Source organism: Dasypus novemcinctus, chromosome 10 (assembly GCF_030445035.2).
Source record: "Dasypus novemcinctus isolate mDasNov1 chromosome 10, mDasNov1.1.hap2, whole genome shotgun sequence".
NCBI lineage: Eukaryota > Metazoa > Chordata > Mammalia > Cingulata > Dasypodidae > Dasypus > Dasypus novemcinctus.
The window spans coordinates 9,394,232-9,413,439 of record NC_080682.1 but is presented as its reverse complement, the minus strand read 5'-3'; the positions used below and the strand labels follow the sequence as shown (position 1 = coordinate 9,413,439).

General features: G+C 55.0%; 1 protein-coding gene and 1 long non-coding RNA gene across 8 annotated transcripts in view; one reads left to right on the top strand and one right to left on the bottom strand.

Moving 5' to 3' along the window:
- POLA2 (DNA polymerase alpha 2, accessory subunit) overlaps window positions 1-15,168 on the top strand; it is a 31,189-nt gene extending 16,021 nt beyond the window's left edge. The window contains exons 8-18 of the mRNA XM_004478587.5: window positions 630-785; window positions 1,316-1,378; window positions 2,103-2,145; window positions 4,375-4,499; window positions 5,089-5,127; window positions 5,663-5,736; window positions 8,725-8,833; window positions 9,032-9,138; window positions 9,944-10,003; window positions 10,250-10,376; window positions 11,157-15,168. Of these exons, the coding sequence (XP_004478644.2) occupies window positions 630-785; window positions 1,316-1,378; window positions 2,103-2,145; window positions 4,375-4,499; window positions 5,089-5,127; window positions 5,663-5,736; window positions 8,725-8,833; window positions 9,032-9,138; window positions 9,944-10,003; window positions 10,250-10,376; window positions 11,157-11,306 (1,053 nt within the window). The 3' untranslated portion in view covers window positions 11,307-15,168. The remainder of the gene's footprint in view (window positions 1-629; window positions 786-1,315; window positions 1,379-2,102; window positions 2,146-4,374; window positions 4,500-5,088; window positions 5,128-5,662; window positions 5,737-8,724; window positions 8,834-9,031; window positions 9,139-9,943; window positions 10,004-10,249; window positions 10,377-11,156) is intronic.
- On the bottom strand, window positions 13,925-18,554 carry LOC101434459 (uncharacterized). Of its 7 annotated transcripts, XR_011649885.1 has the most exons (5): window positions 18,054-18,475; window positions 16,083-17,531; window positions 14,822-15,709; window positions 14,487-14,591; window positions 13,925-14,394 (listed from the first exon to the last, which is right to left on the bottom strand). It is a non-coding gene; the product is annotated as an uncharacterized lncRNA (long non-coding RNA). The 7 variants fall into 7 exon arrangements; XR_009187501.2 differs by having other exon boundaries at window positions 13,925-14,591; window positions 18,054-18,476; XR_011649883.1 differs by having other exon boundaries at window positions 13,925-14,986; window positions 15,542-15,709.
- Between the last annotated feature and the right edge of the window lie 654 nt (window positions 18,555-19,208).

Sequence of the window (19,208 nt, the reverse complement as noted above, 5' to 3'; positions counted from 1 at the left end):
GTAGAGGAAGATTAGACTTCTTCAGTTTGCCCCAAGAGTAGCAACAGGATAGAGGAAGCCATGAGGAGAGAGATTTTGGCTCAATTTAATGAAGCGCTTCCTGTTGAGAGGCAATATAATATGTGGTCAAGGATGTGGCTCTGGAGCCAGACTTCCGGGCTTTACGCCCACACTTGCCCCACTGTGGGACCTTTACTAAGCTCTCTCGCCTCTTGGCTCCTCGTTTTCCTCATCTGTAACATGGGCACAATGACAGTATCCCCCTCAGGGTGGTGAGGCGTGAGTGAACACTTGTCAGCACGTAGAGCAGTGCCTGGTGTTTAGTAAGCTGGACCTCTTCACTCCTATCTCCAGTTAGAGCTGTCCAGAGGTGCTGGGGGCGGGGCAGCTTCCTCTCCCACCCGAGGTGCTCCAGCTTCCGCAGCCAAATGACGGGACCTCGAGCCCTGGGCGGGTCTGGATTCGCTGCCCTCACTGTGTCCCTTCAACCCCGAGAGCTGATGATGATGTTTGTGGTCATCTCACGGCCAAACGGTGCCCCAAAGGGTGTGTGGTTTGGGGTTTGCCTTGCTGTTTGCCCTGTTGACTTCACGTTTTGAACTCTTTATGTCATGACCTTCCTTCGCTAGGAGCCCGTCGCTCTGCTGGGCCAGATCGGCTGTGACAGCAACGGGAAACTGAACAATAAGTCAGTGATTCTTGAAGGAGACCAAGAACATTCCTCAGGTGCTCAGATTCCAGTGGATTTATCTGAACTCAAAGAATACTCTCTGTTTCCTGGCCAGGTGAGCTGTGCGGTGTCTCTGCGGGGATGAGGGCAGCCCATTTACGTTCACAACCTGTGTGGGGTGGCGTGGTGCTGGGAAGAAGCATTTCGTCACTAGGTAGCTACTCTTCGGTTTCGTGTGACGCCGTGAGGTGGGGCGGCTGGAGCATAAGGCCAAGAGCAAGCACTATGGCCGGAATCAGCTTTTCCCCTGTATGCCCTCAACCTGCCTGGGTTCGAATCCCAGCTTCGCCCTCCAGGCTGTGCGGTCGTGAGCTAGTCACTTAACCCCTCCCAGCCACTGCGTCCTCATCTGTAAAATGGGAACAGTACCTCACAGGATCGTTGTGAAAATTAGATCATTCACATAGGGCCTTAATTATTACTAGCTTAACTCCCTTTATTTGTTTCCTAGAAATATGCTCTTGAGTTTACTATTACAAAATAAGAGTAGCTGGACAATTCTTTTAACTATGGCATAATAATTTATGCCAGACCTCTCATTTCTCTCTCCTCTTTAGCAATCCTGTTTTGCTTCTCGTCTTTCAGGTCGTAATTATGGAAGGAATCAACAGCACGGGCAGAAAACTTGCCGCCACCAAACTCTACGAGGTAGCTCCCTGGTCCCCTCCCCGCTCCAGGTTTGCTCCGGGCATGGCGTACACAGTCCTGCCTGTCCTAGAAACAGGTCCTTCTTGAGCCATTAATTTGTTTCCCGACTCCTTGTCTGTAGGATAGGGACAAGGTATGACTGGACCTCTAGGCCAGGGGCTAGCAACATTTTTTCTGTAAAGGGTCAGGCAGTAAATATTTTAGACTTCGCAGGCCGTACAGTCTGTCACAGTGACTCAACTCTGCCGTTGTAGCCCGAGAGAGAACCCATCAACAGACGCCTGTGCTGTGTGCCATCAAACTTTGTTTACAAAACAACCTGCAGCCACATTGGGCCCGCAGGACTTGGTCTCTCTATCCCTGTTCTAGGCAGTAGTCCTCCACAGGGCCTCATAGAGGACTAGGAGAGGCCGGAGACTCCCTTTTCTCCCAACCTTGCCTGGACACTTACTGGTATTTTAGGCACCGGGTTTTTCATACACGTATAGCCGTAACTGCCCATGACCTGTATTTATTTGCTGCCCTGAGCAGTGTAGAAAGGTGGCAGGTACCATCCACGCTGTAGGCGCTTAGCTCCAAGGAGCAGGAGGAGCTGCTTTCCTCCCTCCTGTCCCACCACCCTCTTCCACACACCTGCACACATGCCGCCTTCCAGGGCCTGCCCCTCCTTACAAGGGTGCTGTGTGCACCGGGACCTTGCTTTAGCTTTTCTTCTGTTTTCAAGGGGCTGCCGCTTCCTTTCCACCAGCCCACTGAAGAGGATGGAGGTGAGTTTTGGTCCAGAATGTGTTTTGCCAACCTTGAGGGTAGAGGCCGAGGGGCCCAGGACTGTGGTTCCTTGAGTTCTACGGAAGCTGCGAAAGCCATTGGAGAGCAAATGGCTTGACATTTTGAAAAGGAAAATATAAGCAGTTTAAACAATAGCTTCTCTAAGTGCAGTGTGACATCCTAGATTGGATCCTAGAAGAGAAAAAGGACAGCAGTGGGAAGTGTGCTGTCTGAGTTACGTCAAGGGTTTTGTTTATGGTATTGACCAGCGCCAGTTCCTCCACCTTGACCGGTGAGCCACGTCACAGAAGGTGTGAATACTGGGGGACACTGAGAGGCGGGTGTAAGTCTGTATTTCCAAAATAAAAGCTGATTAGAAAAAAAGAATTTCTAAGAATGCCTAGAGTTATTTGGTAGCTAATCAAGATAAAGAAAAGGCAAAAAGAAATTTTAACAAACTTCAGAGTATTTCAAAGCATTTTTATAAGCAAAGCAGACCGGTGGAAAGGACTGAGCCGACACCAGCACTTTGTCCACATCCCATACTCCTTAAGGGTGTGTGGGGTCACTCTCAGAGATGCCTTAGAACCAGGAATGAAATTTAGGTATTTATGGCATTTCATGTTCTGCCAGAAAATGTATGTTTATGGGGGCAATGGTGGCATGGTGGTGTTAGATTGGCTTCTGGTAATGAAAATAAATTGACACGGCTGAGAAGCCAGGAGCCCGTGCCGTGTGCTGGGGAAGACTTTGGGATGCAGTTTTTTAGGCTGTTCACATTTTGTGTACAAGGTATGAAGCTAGGCACACACGGGGATTCAGACTAAGACATGGACCTGCCCCCATTTATCATGGCGATTGCATCTCCCAGAGGCACCTCTAGGGGCATCTGTCTCTGTCCCCTGCCCCACCTCCGCAGGAAACCTACTCTTGAGTTCTCTCTTGGTTAATGGTATTGCCACTGTTGTAGGCTGAATAAAGCCCCCTGATGGCCAGAACCTAGGAATATGTCCCTTCTCTGGCAGGTGTGGTTAAGTTAAGGCTCCTGAGATGGAGGGGGCACCCTGCTTATCCAGGCAGGCCCAGTGTGTTCACAAGGGTCCTCGAAGAGGGCAGCAGGGGAGCCAGAGTCAGGGAGACAGGGAGGCCACGCTGCTGGCCACAAGCCAGCCAAGGAATGCGGGCAGCCTCTCCAAGCTGCAGAAAGCAAGGAGACAGATCCTCCCCACGGGCCTCCAGCAGGAACGTAGCCTCCAGAACTGTAAGGTAATAAATTGGTGTGGTTTTCATCCACTAAGTTTGTTACAGCAGCAACGGGAAACTAAGATGACTGCATGTCAAGATATCAGGGATCTTTGGTTTTTCTTATTATTATTTTTAGCTATAGAATCTGGCTCGGGCTAACTTAAGAAAAAGGGAATTTGTTGGGGAAAGTCCAAGTAGCTCACAAACCGACAGGCAGCTAGCAATCTAGGCTAGGCACCTTGTGACCTAGGCATCCAGGTAGCTCCTGGAATAGGTCATCCCAGCCTTTTTCTGTCGTTGGATGGTTTGCTTCAAGATTCTAGGTCCCGGGGGGAGAACAGTAGGTCAGAGAGGCCTCTCCTTGGCCGGGGGAGGGTGGCATCCACTGGCACCTATACTGCCAATGGAGAGAGGGCTGGTCTCTAGCAGGAAAGCAGACTGCTGGTAGGAAAAGGTTCATGGATCGTGGGCGGCCAGAAAACAACAAATGTCCCCTCCACCCAGTTACCCAGTAGTCTCCTTTTCCCAGCCTTCACCCAGCCCGTCTCTCTGGAGCCTTCACAACACCATATCCTGCAGCCACACTCGACTCCAGCCATCCCCTGACTCCAGCACACTTGAGCTCAGAGCTCTCCGGTCCCCTTGCTGGGCTGCCTTTCCCTTGCCCCTCGAAGAGCCTATTCAAAAGGGTGAAGCAAACCTCCCCTGGTAAATTCCTTCCTGGCTAGCGCTTTCCCCAAATCCTTCACCTGTGTGCTAGTCGAGGCCCTTTCCCTTTGGCGTCCCTGTCCTGTCTGCCCCCGATGGAGTATTCTCTGAGGCTGGGGTAAGGTCTTAGTCATCTGCGATTCCCAGAGTTGCATACTCGGGGAGGCTCTCGGTACATTGACTTTCAGTGGCATTTCCCCCTAATTGTCCTCTCTCCTCCCACCGTCCCACATCAGTAACTCCTAACCAAGACCTTCTAACCCTTTCTGCCTCAGATTTTGAACAGCTGATGGTCCTGGTGGCCTGCGGGCCCTACACCACCTCCGACAGCATCACGTACGACCCCCTGCTCGACCTGATCGCCGTCATCAACCACGATCGGCCAGACGTCTGCATTCTGGTAGGGGCCCCCTGGACCCCCTATGCCCAGCGAGGCCCCCATGAGAGAACTGGGGGATCCACCTCGGAAAAATGTCTCATGTAGTTCTAAAGTTTTAGGATGTCTGTCTTCCCTCCTTTTTAAAAACATTTTTCAGTTCTTAGTCTACATCTTTGGAGAGGTACACCTCATCAACAGGCCTTCTAATTCTAAAAGCCCAACATTTTTGGCCACCCTTCACTAATTGTACAGTATTCTTACCACTTTCTCATTACACACACCAACTTCTGAACTGCTCTCTCATTCTTTAAAATTCTAAAATACAACTGTGAGCATAGTGGTCAGTTCCCTTGCTAGGTTTACAGGGTCAGGAAAAGTCCCAGCGTTGAAGAGGACGGTCACAGCACTTGTTAGGGGACCCTGGTGACCCCCTCCCTCCAGTTTGTGTCCCTCTGCCCCTGAAGTCAGCTCACTGCAAGCAGCCCTGGTCGGCAGGTGGGCCCTGCGCGGGAACTGCTGGGCCAGGGCCACAGGCACATGCGATTCTGATTGGTTTTGTTTTGTTTTGTTTTGGGGCACCTTTGCTTCTTCGCCTCCGTCTTATTTGCAGTTTGGACCTTTCCTGGATGCTAAGCATGAACAGGTTGAGGTAGGTGACTCGGTTGAATGAGGGCGCCAGGCAGGGGGCTGCTTAACACTTGCATTCAGTTGAGCTCTTGCCGCTATTTTCATCTTCTGGAGTTTATCCCCGTGTCCCTGTGGCTAATCAGAAACCACTGTATGGCATTTTAAAAATAAAGATATTGAATTTGAGGGGGAGGGGGTACATTTCCCCAGAATACATGGTTGTTGGGAAGCTGGGGTTTGAGGGGTGGGGGTAAATATAAATGTGTCAGTCTTGGTGTGCCTTGGTGACGCTCCTGTCCTTCAACTTCCAACGAGAAGACTTTAAGGCACTCTTGCTTGCAGCCTGTCTCTCAACTTACATTCCAGATGATTGATTCTTTCCCATCTGCTGCGCCCAACACCCTGCTCCTTGAGGAGAGAGACCACGTCTTTTTCATCCTCGTAGCTCCTGCTCCCAGCCCAACAGCGAGCACCTCAGAGTCACTTAGCAAGCATCAAGCAAGTAGATACATGCTGAAGGTCTGCCCTCTAAATGCATCTCCTTTCCTTTCTTGCAGAACTGTCTACTAACAAGTCCATTTGAAGATGTTTTCAAGCAATGCCTACGAACAGTTATTGAAGGGACAAGAAGGTCAGAATCCCAAATTCTAGACAGAACCTTAAACTTCACTGGTTTTCTCAGGACTTCCCATTAAGAAACTGAAATGTTCAAAAGTAATGATGATTACTATCCTTTTCACCCTTTTGAACTGCAGAAATCAGATAGAACTCTTACACTTCAAGTTCACACACACTGGGTTCAAGAGGCAGCTTGTAAAACACAAAGATAAACATACTTGAAAGGGAAAGGCTCTTGGCTCGCTTGCTCTTTCTCTTTCCTTCCTTCCTCTTCTCACTCTTTTGTATAAACTGATATTCCGTGGGAATCTTCCCAGGATGAATCTGAGAAGTGTTTGATGACTTACACACCAGGGTCCTACAAGGACATGAACCCCTTGTGTGAGTTTTGGGAGCCCCTCTCTTCCCCTTCGTCCCACCTCACTGTGACACGGGGGGTGCCCTGATGGCCAGCACAAGCAGTGGTCAGAGCAAGGTCCTCAAGTCCTTGCCGTCCACCGAACGGAAGGAACTGGCAGTGGCCGCATCAGAGATGAGAGACACACGGTTCTAATTGGAGAGAAAAGATGCCATTCCAGGAAGAGTCTAAACCTAGAAGTAGAAAGCTCCGGAAGCTGACATCCTCACCTGCTCTCCCTTTTCCTCCACTACCAGAGTTTGAAGGAAACTGTTATAGCTGATAGATCCTTTCCTCACAGGATTTGCTCCCTGTCGCCACGCTTATAAAAAAACAGCCATTCTTGAGGCTTTTAAAAACAAGTGTAACAGAGGTGGTTTTTCAGACAAGATGTAGACCCTTCCACCTTCTGCCCGCGAGAACCCATCCCCGAGTTGATGAGTCGTAATACCACCTTCTGGTCCCCAGCACGGGGGCAGCCGCCTCTGGTTAAGAGCACGCCCTGGAGTCAGGGGCTCAAGTTTTGCCGTGGCCGAGCTGTCCCCTCCTCCTGCCCCCATCCTCAGATGAAGATCACGCCTTCCCTCTTGCTTCCCAGATTTGCCCTGACCCTGGACGAGCCCATCCTGCCCGGGGAGCGCCTAGTGCTCTTCAGGAGAGCGCCCCTCGAGAGCCAGCCGGGCCGGTGTTCCCAGTTTTGCCAGCCCGCTGCTCTCCCGGGGCCAGGCAGGGATTGTGCCGCTTTCGCCGTGAGGTCGGTTCTGTGTTCTGGTCCCTCGCCCCACGTGCTGTTGACAGCAGTGGTACAAACAAAGAACAACCGGACATTGTTGCGCCGGGGTGAGGCCCAGCACCACCAGGCACCTTCATGGCAGCCAGTGGGCGCCCCGGAGGCGAGCTGCTGCACTCTTCCCCAAAAAGCAGAGGAGCGGGCGGGTGGGGGATTGATTGTCACTTCTGAGAGGTCAGAAATCCAGCACACGAGCTGATTTACCAGTGAAGGTCAGAACCAGGGAGGAAAGCCTCCTCCCTCGAGGAGCCTGGCCCAGCCGCCCGAGTTCCCATCCTGCTTCCCCGTGGCCCCTCCCGCCGTGATGTGTGAAATTATGCAATGCGGCAGCATAGTTGGAATTTTCTTTCCAATCTCTCCCCCGACAGCCAGTTTATAAGCACAAGCAGGGAGGCTGCTTCCTCCTTAACCATTGCTCTCCCAGCTCTTAGACTGAAACCCGGCCGGTCCCTTGACGGCTGCGCCTCAGCCCTGGGCATCTGTTGCAGGCTGTGAGTCCTCAGGGGCGGGGGCGCAGACTGCCCCTCACAAGGCCCCGCACCTGTTCACCACGCTCTAGCCCCCGAACTGGCGGGCGTGGATAATTAGGGAGAGCTTTTCACTGCCAAAAGGATTATGACTGAAATACAAATTACAGATTCTGCTTTTCTGTTGCAGAAGTCTCGATGCACACTTTCAGCCAGCATGGCAAAGCAGTGAATAAGGGAGAGGACAATCCCAACGTCTTTCTCAGATACGAAGAGCAGCTACTACCTGGGTCTGGGGAGGGCACAGCATTTTAAGCCATAGAGGGGGCTGGAAGTGAGAAGTCTTGGTGGATTGTCAACATGGCCCCCAAGTAACACTTCACGCCTATTTGGTTTATAGTAGGCCCCTCTGCCAAGGACAGCAGAGGGAACCAAGGAAACGAGATTTTTTTCCCTTTTTTCTCTTGTGTTGCTGGGCAAGATAAGCAGTTGGCCCCTCAAATTAGAGCTTTTTTCTTCACTTACATGGTGTAACCACAAGAGATTCTCCCTCTGCCTCCATCAAAGGAAACATCTGCTCTCCTCTGTGCTTTTACTATTGCTGCTAAATAATTCTTTCATTTCCACAAGACAGTCGGTTGCAGAGTAAGAACTGAGTGTGTTATTTGCCTCCATAAGAGGGGAGGGGTGTGTTGACTCGGAAGAAGCTGCTGGTATTTTCCCCATTCCTCTGAAAATGCTTGTGCTTTCATTGTCCAGTAACTATGGCCTGGTATTTGTTTATCCAGCAGGCTCCAGTCTGATCTTCTGAACACTAAAGCAGTCTCAGGGTCGGATGGGCGTGCCTGATCTCTCCCTGGGAAGGAGTCCCTCGCTTCCTCTGGCTTTAAGTGTGTCAGGAAGACTAAGCATGCCCGTCAGCTCTACCTCAGACGGTGTGGAGAGGCTGAACTTGGCTTTCCAATCTGGCTCTGAGGCTGTGGTGTTTTCATTCAAATTCCTTTCTTTCTCTACCTCAGTTTCTTCTCCCCTTTAGTGGACCAACCAAGAAAAGTCATCCCCCTGCCCTCCTCTGGTGGCATGGCACACCACGCAACGAGAAAGTGTGTCTCAGGCAATCTGAGCCTCGTCAGGACCAATGTGAAAGAACAAACTGTCTTTCATTCTCTGTGTCCCATGAGAGACAGCATCTCTCTTCACAGAATAGTTCAATTCTGGAATTTTCCCCTGGAAGTCAGGTCTTGTTTTGTGACGCTCTTGACATTTTAAATCTGTTGCCCAGCTGTCCTAACCCATCGGCACTCATTTTTCTCTTTCCTTTGTTTATTTATTTTTTTGATGAAATAGCTCTGGGTCCCACCTTGTATTTGTTCCCTCGCTGAGAGATGTGCACCACGAGCCTGTGTACCCACAGCCGCCTTTCAGCCACCCTGATCTGCCTCGAGAGGACAAAGAGGTACCAGAGTCAGAACGTGCCCCGGGTAATCCAGCTCTGTCCCTGACGTGGAGTGGAGCTGCCGTCTGGCAGCGTGCATGGCCTGCAGCTGACCTGTTTATCGGTGGTCCTCCCCAGCCCTGGGAAAGCCCCCACTTTCATGGGGAAGATGTTTCTGGGTTTGGTGTACAAATGTTTGCTTCATCCCTCTCGTGTTAGCGAGTTCGGTTCGTGTCGGAGCCCTGCACCCTCTCCGTGAGCGGAGTGATCTTTGGCTTGACGTCCACAGATCTGCTGTTCCACATGGGGGCCGAGGAGATCAACAGGTAAGACGCGCCTCTCAGGCCGGCCAGCAAGCTGTTTCTCCGTATCCCGGTTCTTTTCTCAGCCAAGGAAATCAAGGTAGCGCCTCACAGTCTTGACCAGCAAGTCCTAGCGGCTTTTTCTGCCAAATCCGCTGGCCATCTGAGTTTCCCTGTGCCTGTGGCCAGTGCTGGGATGCATTCGTTTCTGTTTCTGCTCGTCTACAGTGTTTGAGACCCCAAAGAACCACATCTGGTCTATCTTTGCACTCAATTTATAGCCAGAGAAGTTCCCCTGCTTTTCTGCTATATGACTTTTCTTTACCCCCCACACTATGAGGCATGTTGCTGTTGGTGGACGATAAAGTGTGAATTTGCTTTGAAAGGTTTTCTCCCCTACCAGAACAGGGCACAGCTCTGCAGAGACTCACACCCAGCCATATCCGTTGAGTGTAGACAGGCAGCTGGGTTCTTCCCCGTCGGTGGTGGGAAAGCATGTTTGCAGCCGTCCACGTGTTGAGCGCGCTGGGCGCACGCTTGTGGCGTAGGTTTGAGATGTGGTACCCCAGCTGCACGCTTGCCTTCTGACGGTGCAGCTCTCGCGTATTACAGTGCTGGCTGGCGGGCCTCCTCGATCGCAGCCCAGTGGGTGCAGATGGCTGCCGTGGGTGGGTCTTCAAACTTCCCCAGGGGGCTGTATGCCTCTGGTTACTGGGCCTTGGCTATTTAGCGTCTCTCCAGTCTTAAATCCTTCCATCTTCCCTGAAGAGAAGCGAGAACTGGAAAAGAAGGCTCAGTGTTCTATTTCTTGCTTTTGTTCCTTCTCCAGTTCTTCTGGAACTTCAGACAGATTCAGCCGAATACTCAAGCACATCCTGACCCAGAGGAGGTGAGCTCACTCTGTGGAATTGTGAAGAGAGTTCCTCGGGGTCACAGCACTTTGACAGAACTGGCTGAGAGAGCTTTCTCGAGGCCAGTCCTGGGGAGCGTCACCCTGTGCTGATAAGCTGGAGTTCCATCCCCCAAATACAGAAAGAGGAAAAAAAGAGTCGGTGACTGCAGGCTGCGTGGAAATAAGTGACAGAGGGAAGGGGGGTGAGCTGCTGCTGACTGTTCTCCTCTGTCCTCTCCGCAGCTACTACCCGCTGTACCCACCCCAGGAGGACATGGCCATCGACTATGAGCATTTCTTGGCCTACGCACAGCTGCCTGTCACCCCAGACATCTTCATCGTCCCATCAGAGCTGAGATATTTTGTGAAGGTAGGTTTAAACTGTCCGTTCTTTCAGAAGTCGGGGAACGTGCCCTTCTAGGTCAGCCGGCGCTCACCCTTCGTGGGACTCCTGCTGGAGCAGTGGCCTCCGCAACCCAGCACTGGGGCCCTCTTCCTTTCGGGGAGGTGGTAAGACTAGAAAACAAATATGCCAGTAAAAGCCTTGAGCAAACAGTACCCCTTCCCGCTGCCCCCGGGCCCCGAGGACGGTGCTGGGCCAGCTCAGGGCACAGGGAAGCCCTCCGCAATGGTCTCACCCCCAGCCCTGGTAGGGGGCCTGGGAACTCCGCAGCTGCGCGCTTGCCCATGCCCACTGAATTCTGATGACCCCGGGGCGGGCTCGATGGTGAAGACTTGGCAGAAGCTGTGCGGTCCTCCTGATCCCCCAGCCGCTCGCTTCTACTCTGAGGCCCGGCTGCCTCGCCTGGGTGCCTCGCCAGGATTCCTCCCAGCCTGGGCCTTCTGGCTGAGCCAGAGCCAGTTCCACCTCAGGGGCAATTCTTTTCCACCACTGGAAAAAATAAACAGCTAGATCAGATTTGTCTCCCAGTTTGGACGAATCCTGCCAAATCATCTCATTCTTTGTTCTGTTTTAGAGACTCAAGTTGGCATATTTGACTTAAAATGTATTTGATTGTCTGTGTTTCCATTTTAGAAAACACTCTTTGGGGTCCAACTGTTAGACAATTCCTGTATTTTCATGGAGGGAGATCAGTCTCCTGCTGATGTAGGGCCTCTCCAAACCCACAGTCTCCTTCTCTCTCCCCAGGACGTCCTTGGCTGCGTCTGCGTGAACCCCGGGCGCCTCACCAAAGGGCAGGTGGGAGGCACCTTTGGCCTTCTCTACCTCAGGAGGCCGGCCGTGCTCACAGAGGGCAGGCAGAGTCCATGTGTGGCTGCCCAGGTGGTCCGGATCTGAGAGTCTGTCCTTCCACGCTCCCCTTCGGGCCAGGCCCTTGCGGATGTCCAAGGCCCCAGGATAGTCCTCTGACAAGATCGGAGCCAGGGAGAGGGAGACGGCAGCTGGTGCCGGCTGCTGGGGTGCCGGCTGTCAAGACCGTGTGCAGCTGGACTCAGAGGCTGAGCTGAGTTTCTCCCTGGTTCCTTAACCGACGCCTGGGCGCAGAAGTGAACTGGCCATGTCACGCCACACTCAGAAAAGGCCAGATTTTCTACCGGAATCAAATACAGAAACAGCTTTTGGAGAAATAAAACTAAATTCTAAGTGTAATCTTTCTTCCTCCTTTATTTTTCCTAGTAGTGGACAAACAGTGCCTCCTACCTGACCTGTGCCCCAAGAAGGCAGCACATCAGTCTGTCTAGGCCCTCGGAGCTCCCTGTTGCTCCTAAGGCCGCTTGCCCGGCCCCGATGGCATCTCCGCTGAGGAGGCGTGCGGGGCCCGCGGGCCCTAGAGCTCGGGCTGCGGGGTGAGCAGCAGCCGCGGGCCAGGCCTCCCCTGTGCTGGGCCCCAGCCTGCCCTCTCCATCTGGAGGGGGCGGCCCCATGGAGCTGTTCTGAAACTCAATTCCCTGGTCATGTCCACACCGCCAACTTGCCCAGCAGCCTTGGACAAGGACGGGGTCCCGACATGTCCCCATGCCTGCACGTCCTAGCATCTTGGGTCTCTGCCCTAAGCCAGCAGGCTGTCCTGTCACACGCACCAGAGCCAAGACCAGAAAACCCCAGCTGTTGGCACAAGAGATGGGCGCGAGGGAGGGCCGAGTTCTTGATACTTGCGCCTTGACTCAGAGATAAGTAGGTAAGCCGACAGAGGCCAGCCTTTGCCTCCCCACCTCCTCTGACACTGAAATGGAATCAGACCGTCAGAGCTGACTGGTCTCCACTGAAAACCATAAGGAGTTTTGTTTTGTTTTATTGACACTTCTTATCAAGTCGAGAATGAAAAACAAGCCCCCACATGGACAGCAGATTTTCCTTCAAGACCTGTCAGCCTCCGGATGTAGCATTTCTAGAGCCCACGCCCCTTCCACAGCCGGATGTTGCCCCAGTTCAAGAATCATTTCTGTTTCTGTCCAGCTGAATATCAGCTAGAAACTAGCCCCTCCCCACCTTGGAGAGCCCCAGCCCGGAAGATTAGCAGGCCGCAGTCCCGGAGGAGACCGTGAGCCCCAGCTCCCAGCTCTTATCGTGGGGCCCACATGTGGCTCTCTGGGGGAGCCACAGCACTTGGCAGTTATTTTCATGTTGCTTCCAGAGAAGAGTGGTGAACTCTACTGTCTTGGTTTTTCCCCGCAAGGCACAGAGCCCCCTTTCCCCTGGGCAGATGAGGAGGCCGAGTGGGATGGGAGCCGGTGACAGGAAGAAGATTCCAGGTCGGGGCGAGTGGTACAGGCCTGGAGCGTGGACGGTGGCTGGAGCCTCGGCCGGACCGGGAGCCACGCTGCTCGGCGAGCGTGAGAGCAAGAGCCCCATTGCCTGGATACAGGTCGTGTGGCTTGGAAACGAGCCGGGAGGGCCAGAAGAGGCCTCTAGCCCTCCAACAGAAAGAAAGCAGGATGTGAGGCGCACCCCAGGGAGCAGGCGGCTCCGGCAGGCGCGAGTCTCTCTGCCACCAGACAGTTCCCTTTCGGTCCTGGCAGGAAACCAGGGCCAAGCCCTCACCGCTGACGGTGCCTAGACGCCCTTCAGCTGTGCCCCCTGCTTCCTGGAGTGTCACCCCTTAGCTCCCAGGGGCCTCTTGCTCCTGCTGGCCCTGGGGCCACGTCTTTTGAACTGAGGCTCTTGGCAATGAAGGGGGGTGGGTGTGGAGGAGGCTGGGCTGCACCTGGAAGCCGGGACCCACCTGCCTCAGGTGCTACCTCCAGGCCCCTTGGGTAAGCCCCTTCCCCGCACCCCACCAGGTCCTTGAGACGTGAGCCCAAGGGCGAGTAGGTGGTGCTGAAGGAAACAGTCCCTGCGCTCCCGCTGCGCCACCCCAGCCACCCTCACTCCACCCGCGCTGTCCTAGCACGGCTGCCCTTTCGGCCTCGAGCTTCGTCCCTGGGAAGGTCTGGGGGTGCTGCCGAGGGGAACAAAAGCCCCTCTCAGCTCCCATGCGTGGGAACCCCAGGGACGCCAGGAACGGAATTGGGCAGTGGGGGGCCCCCGGGGGTGGAGGGCGGGCAGGGCCGTGACGTCAAGCTCGAGCCTCTCCCCTGCTCAGCCTTCTGCAGCCACTTCGGCTCGGCGTTTCCTTTCCCTTGACCTCCCCGAGGGTCGCCCAGCCCAGCCCTTCCCCTGAAGCGGGGACCGGCCATTTGGGCTGACTTTTTCATTCCTTTGTTTGGTACAAATTTCCTCTCCCTTGACCCTGGGCCCTGTGACCCGGCCACCTGAGAGCCTGGCCTGGTTTGGCGCCCAGCGGCCTCCCTGGCCCTCTGCCCCGGGTCTGCAGCATCTGGGCTCGAAGGGCCTTGACCGATGGGCGCAGGGGAGGGGAGGGGGCATTGGCGTGGCGGGCTTCCGTGGTTTTGTAAGGAGTATTCTTACCATTATTGAGCTATGATGCACACAGCATAAACGTCACCCCTTTAAAGCACGTTTCAGTGGCTTTTAGTACATTCACTATTGTGCAAACAGCACGACTCATTCCCGAACATTTGCAATCATCCCAACAAAAAAACATTTTACCCATTAGCAGTGGCTCCCCCTGCCCCCGCCCCCCACCTCCCAGCCTTCCCACCCCCAACCACCAATCTGCTCTCTGTGGATTTGCCTGTCCTGGACATGTCACGTTAATCAAGTCATCCAATACTGCCCTTTGGGCCGGGTTTCTTTCACTTCGCATGATGTTTTCACGTCCGTCCTGGGTGTAGCCCGTATCAGGTGTACCAGGTGCAGCCTGTAGCAGCTCTTCTGTCCTTTTTTGGCTGTATGGCTAGAGCACCTTGTGTTTATTCCTTCATCAGATGAGGAGCATCTGAGTGGCATCTGCTTTGGGCTCTTGTGAACACTCAGGTACAAGTTTTTCTGGGAACATATATTTCCAGTTTTCTTGGGTATATGCCTGGGAGTGGGGGGTGGGGGCTTTAGATTTATGGAGGAAGGGAGGGGCAGGGGAGGGAATGAGAGAGGGAGGGAGGGAAAGACGTGATGGACCTGGAATGTCGTGCTTTGGAGCCAGATTGTGGAGGATTAGAAAGCGCTGCCGAGGAGCCGAGGAGCCAGGCCCTGCTCTGTAAACCCCAGGCGCTCACTGAAGGCCTTGAGTCGGGAGGGAACAAGATTTAGCCCGCAGCCTGGGAAGTGGACGGGCTGGGCTGCGAAGGGCAGAGCGAAGCTGCGAGAGGCTGGGGACCAGAGAACTGTGGGGCCATCAGAGGACAAGGGCACCCAGCACCCACGCCCGTCCCGTAGAAGCAGTACCCCTTTTTCCTGTGGGGTACCACCCTCACCATGCCCCTCCCTTGCCTAAGCTGAGCAGCACATTGCACCTTGCTGTCCTCAGCCATGGGTCAGGGACGGACACGACCTGAGACTGTGCAAACAGGGACTCCAAGGCTTCTGCTGGAACTGGTAGAAAAGACACAGCCACGAGGACGGAACTGCAGCAGCCATCTTTGCACCATGAGGGGGAAACTGCCTTGATGAGCTTGGGGCTAAACCAGAGGACGCAGAGCCAGGAGATGGAGAGGGGAGAAGCCAGCACCACGTGGCACTGTTTGTGCTCCGGCATCAAGCCGGTCTGAGGCTGCCCTCCCGCCTGAATTGAGCCACAAGTATCTGCTCACACACATACTTTTATCCTATTTTTTCCCCCCTTAAACCAGTTTGAATTGAGTTTTCCTTCACTTGCAACCAAAATGACGAGGGTCTGAAGCAGGACAGCCTCCCTGGCTGGAGGCAGGGGACCCAGCCCAGGGAGGGGGGGAGGGCACCCCCGGGGCCTGCCGTGTGCACTTTCATGGGTGAGATCCTCTCCAGCGCTCCCGAGAAGCCCCGCTCACCCGCTCCAGGGGGCCCAGTCACTGTCTAAGGAAGAAGGGAGCTGGGATTTGAACTGCAGACTCTGCACCCTGCCGCGCCGTCACACTCGGCCACCAGCGAGGAGGACGGTCCTCCAGGGGAGCACTCGGGGGGCAGGGAGGGTGACCGGGTCTGTTGGGATAACAGAAGCAGGACCCTGGCGAGAGGCAGGGACAGGAGAGGCTGACCTGGGCGTCTCCGCGTGAAGCTCCCGCCGTCGTGGCTGCAGGACAGGGAGGTGGTGGCAGGCTGGTCGTCGGGTGCATCGGGGGCCATGGAGAAAACTTTGGGCAACGCTTGTGCTTGGAGGTCAAAGATATTCAGAGCAGAATCAATGGGGTGATGGGTGGGACTGGCTGGTTTGGGGGTGGGGGAGGAAGAGGAAGGAGAAGTGGGTGGCGCTGACACCCGCTGGGCGTGGGAAGCCACCATCCCCGCCCTCGGCTTATGTGCCCGAATGGCAGGATGCGTCCCTGCTCCCTCTGCCCGGGCCCCAGGTGCTGGGCTGCCCCCCGACCTCCCACCCGGACCCACCCTCCTGCTCAGCTCCCGCCTAATGGCTGGGCCCTGCAGCTTCCCGGCCTAGGGGCCCCCGGGAGGTCTCAGGGACAGCTGCCGCCCGGTGACCTCGCTGGCCCTGACCCCTGCATCCGGCTCCCTCGCTCCCAGATCTTCCCAGGGTCTGAGCAGGGAGCTGGAGCCCCCCAGGGCTGAGTCAGCAGGCCTCACCCTTGCTGGGCCTCCGTGGAGCTGAGGGGGAAGCGGGCAGCTGGCGGCAGCGGCTCTCCCACTCAGCAGGGACCGGGCCCCGCCTTCCTGGCTTCCTTGGTGAGCGGAGGAGCACTGGGCGAGGAGTCCACACCCACGCCGTCAGCACTGGGCCCTGCTCACTGGGGGAGCGTGGGCAGAGGGGCTGGGGAGGCCTCAGGACGTCAGAGCCCCAGGCTGGTTGCAGCAGGCGCCCCACGGGCCTCTCCCCTGAAGACTGCAGCCCCTTCAGGGTTTCTGCCCCTTAGAACACTTCTGGTAGCAGCGGCTGCCTCTGCCGATGCAAAGGACTCGGGGAATCATGGCTTATCTGCCTGTGCACCCGGCTTGAAATCGTTCACCATGTGTATAGACTGCTTTATAAGAAAGGGGAAGGGAAGAGGACTTGGCCCAGTGGTTAGGGCGTCCATCTACCACATGGGAGGTCCGTGGTTCAAACCCCGGGCCTCCTTGACCCGTGTGCAGCTGGCCCATGTGCAGTGCTGATGCGCGCAAGAAGTGCCGTGCCATGCAGGGGTACCCCAATGCAGGGGAGCCCCACGCACAAAGAGTGCTCCCCGTAAGGAGAGCTGCCCAGAGTGAAAGAAAGTGCAGCCTGCCCAGGAACGGTGCCGCCCACACGGAGAGCTGACACAGCAAGATGACTTAACGAAAAGAGACACAGATTCCCATGCCATTGACTACAGAAGCAGACAAAGAAGAACACACAGCAAATAGACACAGAGAACAGACAACCGGGGTGGGGGAGGAGGGGAGAGAAATAAATAAATAAATCTTAAAAAAAAAAAAAAAGAAAGAAAGGGCAAGCGCGTTTAAACCCGCTTATAGATGCGGAGAGCACCTTCCCGCCCTCCGGCCGGCGGCTCCGCAGGGCCAGCGTCCTCCCTGGGAGCCGGTCTCTCAGAACGTCCCCGGGGACAGGGCCTCGGTGGGGCCCACTGCTGCCTCCCAGGCCCTCTGGAGTGCTTGGCACCTAGTAGGGCAGCACTGTGGAACACGACTGGGCCTTCTCCCGAGAGAGGGAGGCAGGAGCCCCTCAGCTCGGAGGCTTGTGGGGGGGATGTAGAGGTGAACAAACTAGACCAAACCCTGCCAGTTTCCACGCCAGGGCGAGACGACAGAGCAACCATGAACCAGTGAACATTCTAGAAAGCCAGACGGAGAGAAATGCTGAGGACGGAACCAAGCTGGAGGAGAGAGGAGCACCGGGGAGGCCGCAAGGGGCTGCTGCGGTGTGTGTCACGGTGGTGGCCCGCTCCCGGCTCTTTTACTTCTTAACTCCTCTCTCCTACGTGTCCCCTTCTGAGGTCCTGCTGTCCATTCATCTGTTCATTCACTGGAAGCCGCTGGCCGTCTCCTGGGTGCCACGCACGCCAGGGAGGCAACGGTGGTGACAAGGCGCCCATGACCCTGCGACAGAGAGGACCGTGCTGCGGAGCTTCTCAGAGGGTGTCACAGGGGGAGTTGAGGTGGCTGGAGAGGCCAGCGGGGCCCTGCCCAGGCCTCGTGGCCCCAGAAACGAGTGAGCAGGGGCCTGTCACGATCAGATTGGCATTTTTCACCATGGATGAGGGGTGGGTGGGCACCTGGGGTGACACCCCCAGAATCCTCCATCTCGCCTGGTGCCCCCATCGTCCTCGTAAACCTGGAGCTGGGCCTGGTGGCCCGCCCTTCACAAACCCCAGCCTTGCACCCTCAGTACCTCCAGCTCCGGCCTTTACTGGCTGGTCTCGCCGCCACAGCTCAGAGCCGCGTTCTATCTCTCCTGAACCTACAGTCCCCAAAGTAGCCCCAGCCACTGGTCTGGTCTCCCCCCAGCCCCCTCCTCTCCGAAGTTGCCGGAGTGACCTTCCTGGGCACCTTTGGCAGATTCGAAGAAAAGGAAATAGACCTGGCTCTCAAGCTTGGGAGAAGATGTCCGGCCTGACTTACCATTCAAGAAAGACAAATTGAGACTTCACCGTGGTTTTCCTTTCAGACCGACGGAAATCAAGAGGGTGGAGAACCAGGGCTGGGGAGGCCCACGAGAAGCAGGCCTGCCGCGCGCGCGCAAGCTGGTACCTGGCGCATCGGAGAAGGGCAAGCCGGCAAGAGCTGACAAAACGACGGCTGGCACGCCCTTTGGCCCCAGAGCCACAGCTAGGAATCTATGTCCCAGCTGTGTCCACACACGCGGGAAGGAGGGAACATCTAGACATCCATCTGCCAGACCTGCGTGGGAACGACTGCACCCTCATGCTGGAATCCGATGCAGCTGCAGAGGCACGAAAGCCAGGACAGACTCAAGACCCTGACCCGGAGGGCCCTCCAAAATATGTCCACTGAGAAAATCAAAATGCAAAGCAGCCTGAATCGTCTCCATAAAGGAGGTTTCTCGGGGCCCCTGCAGAGCTGCCCCCCCTGCACAGCGACGCGGCCAGTCTCCCCCCCATACCCTCCCGAGGGCCTGTGGTGCTTTGGCACTGTACTTGTCTAAATATCGCCATTTGTGCAAACAGGCAGGAAGGGTTTCGCTTATACATGCAAAGAACATCTCTGGCAGTGTTTATAAGAAACTGATAACACTGGTTGTCTAGGGGGAGGAGAAAGAGGCCAGAGAGCAACTTTTTGCCTCTGATTAATTTTTAATTTTGAACCACACAAAAGCATTACCTCATCAAAAAAGAAATTTAAACAACCAAAAACTGCAATTCAGGTCATGTTGCACCCCTTTGGACAGAGCCTTGAGTCATGGGCTGCCTCCTGCTTGCAACTCTGTAATGGGCAAGATTCTCAGGGGTAAGTGACAGAAAGTCAACCCCAATGAGATTAAGGAAAAACAGGAATTTGCTGGCTCATATAATGGGTGTCTGCTTCAGGCATGGCTGGATCCAGGAGCACCAGCAGTGTCACTGAGATTCCTTCTTTCAGCTCTGATTTCTCTGCCTTGGCTTTATCCTTAGGCAGGCTCTTCCTCCAGGGGGAACAGCTGATCAGCAGCAGCCCTGGGCTGGGTTTTGGAATCTGTAAACTAAGGTGGTTCTGCGTTTCTGGGCTTCTGGGTTTTGGCTTATGTGGCATAAAAGAATTTAAGGACATGCCATAGGA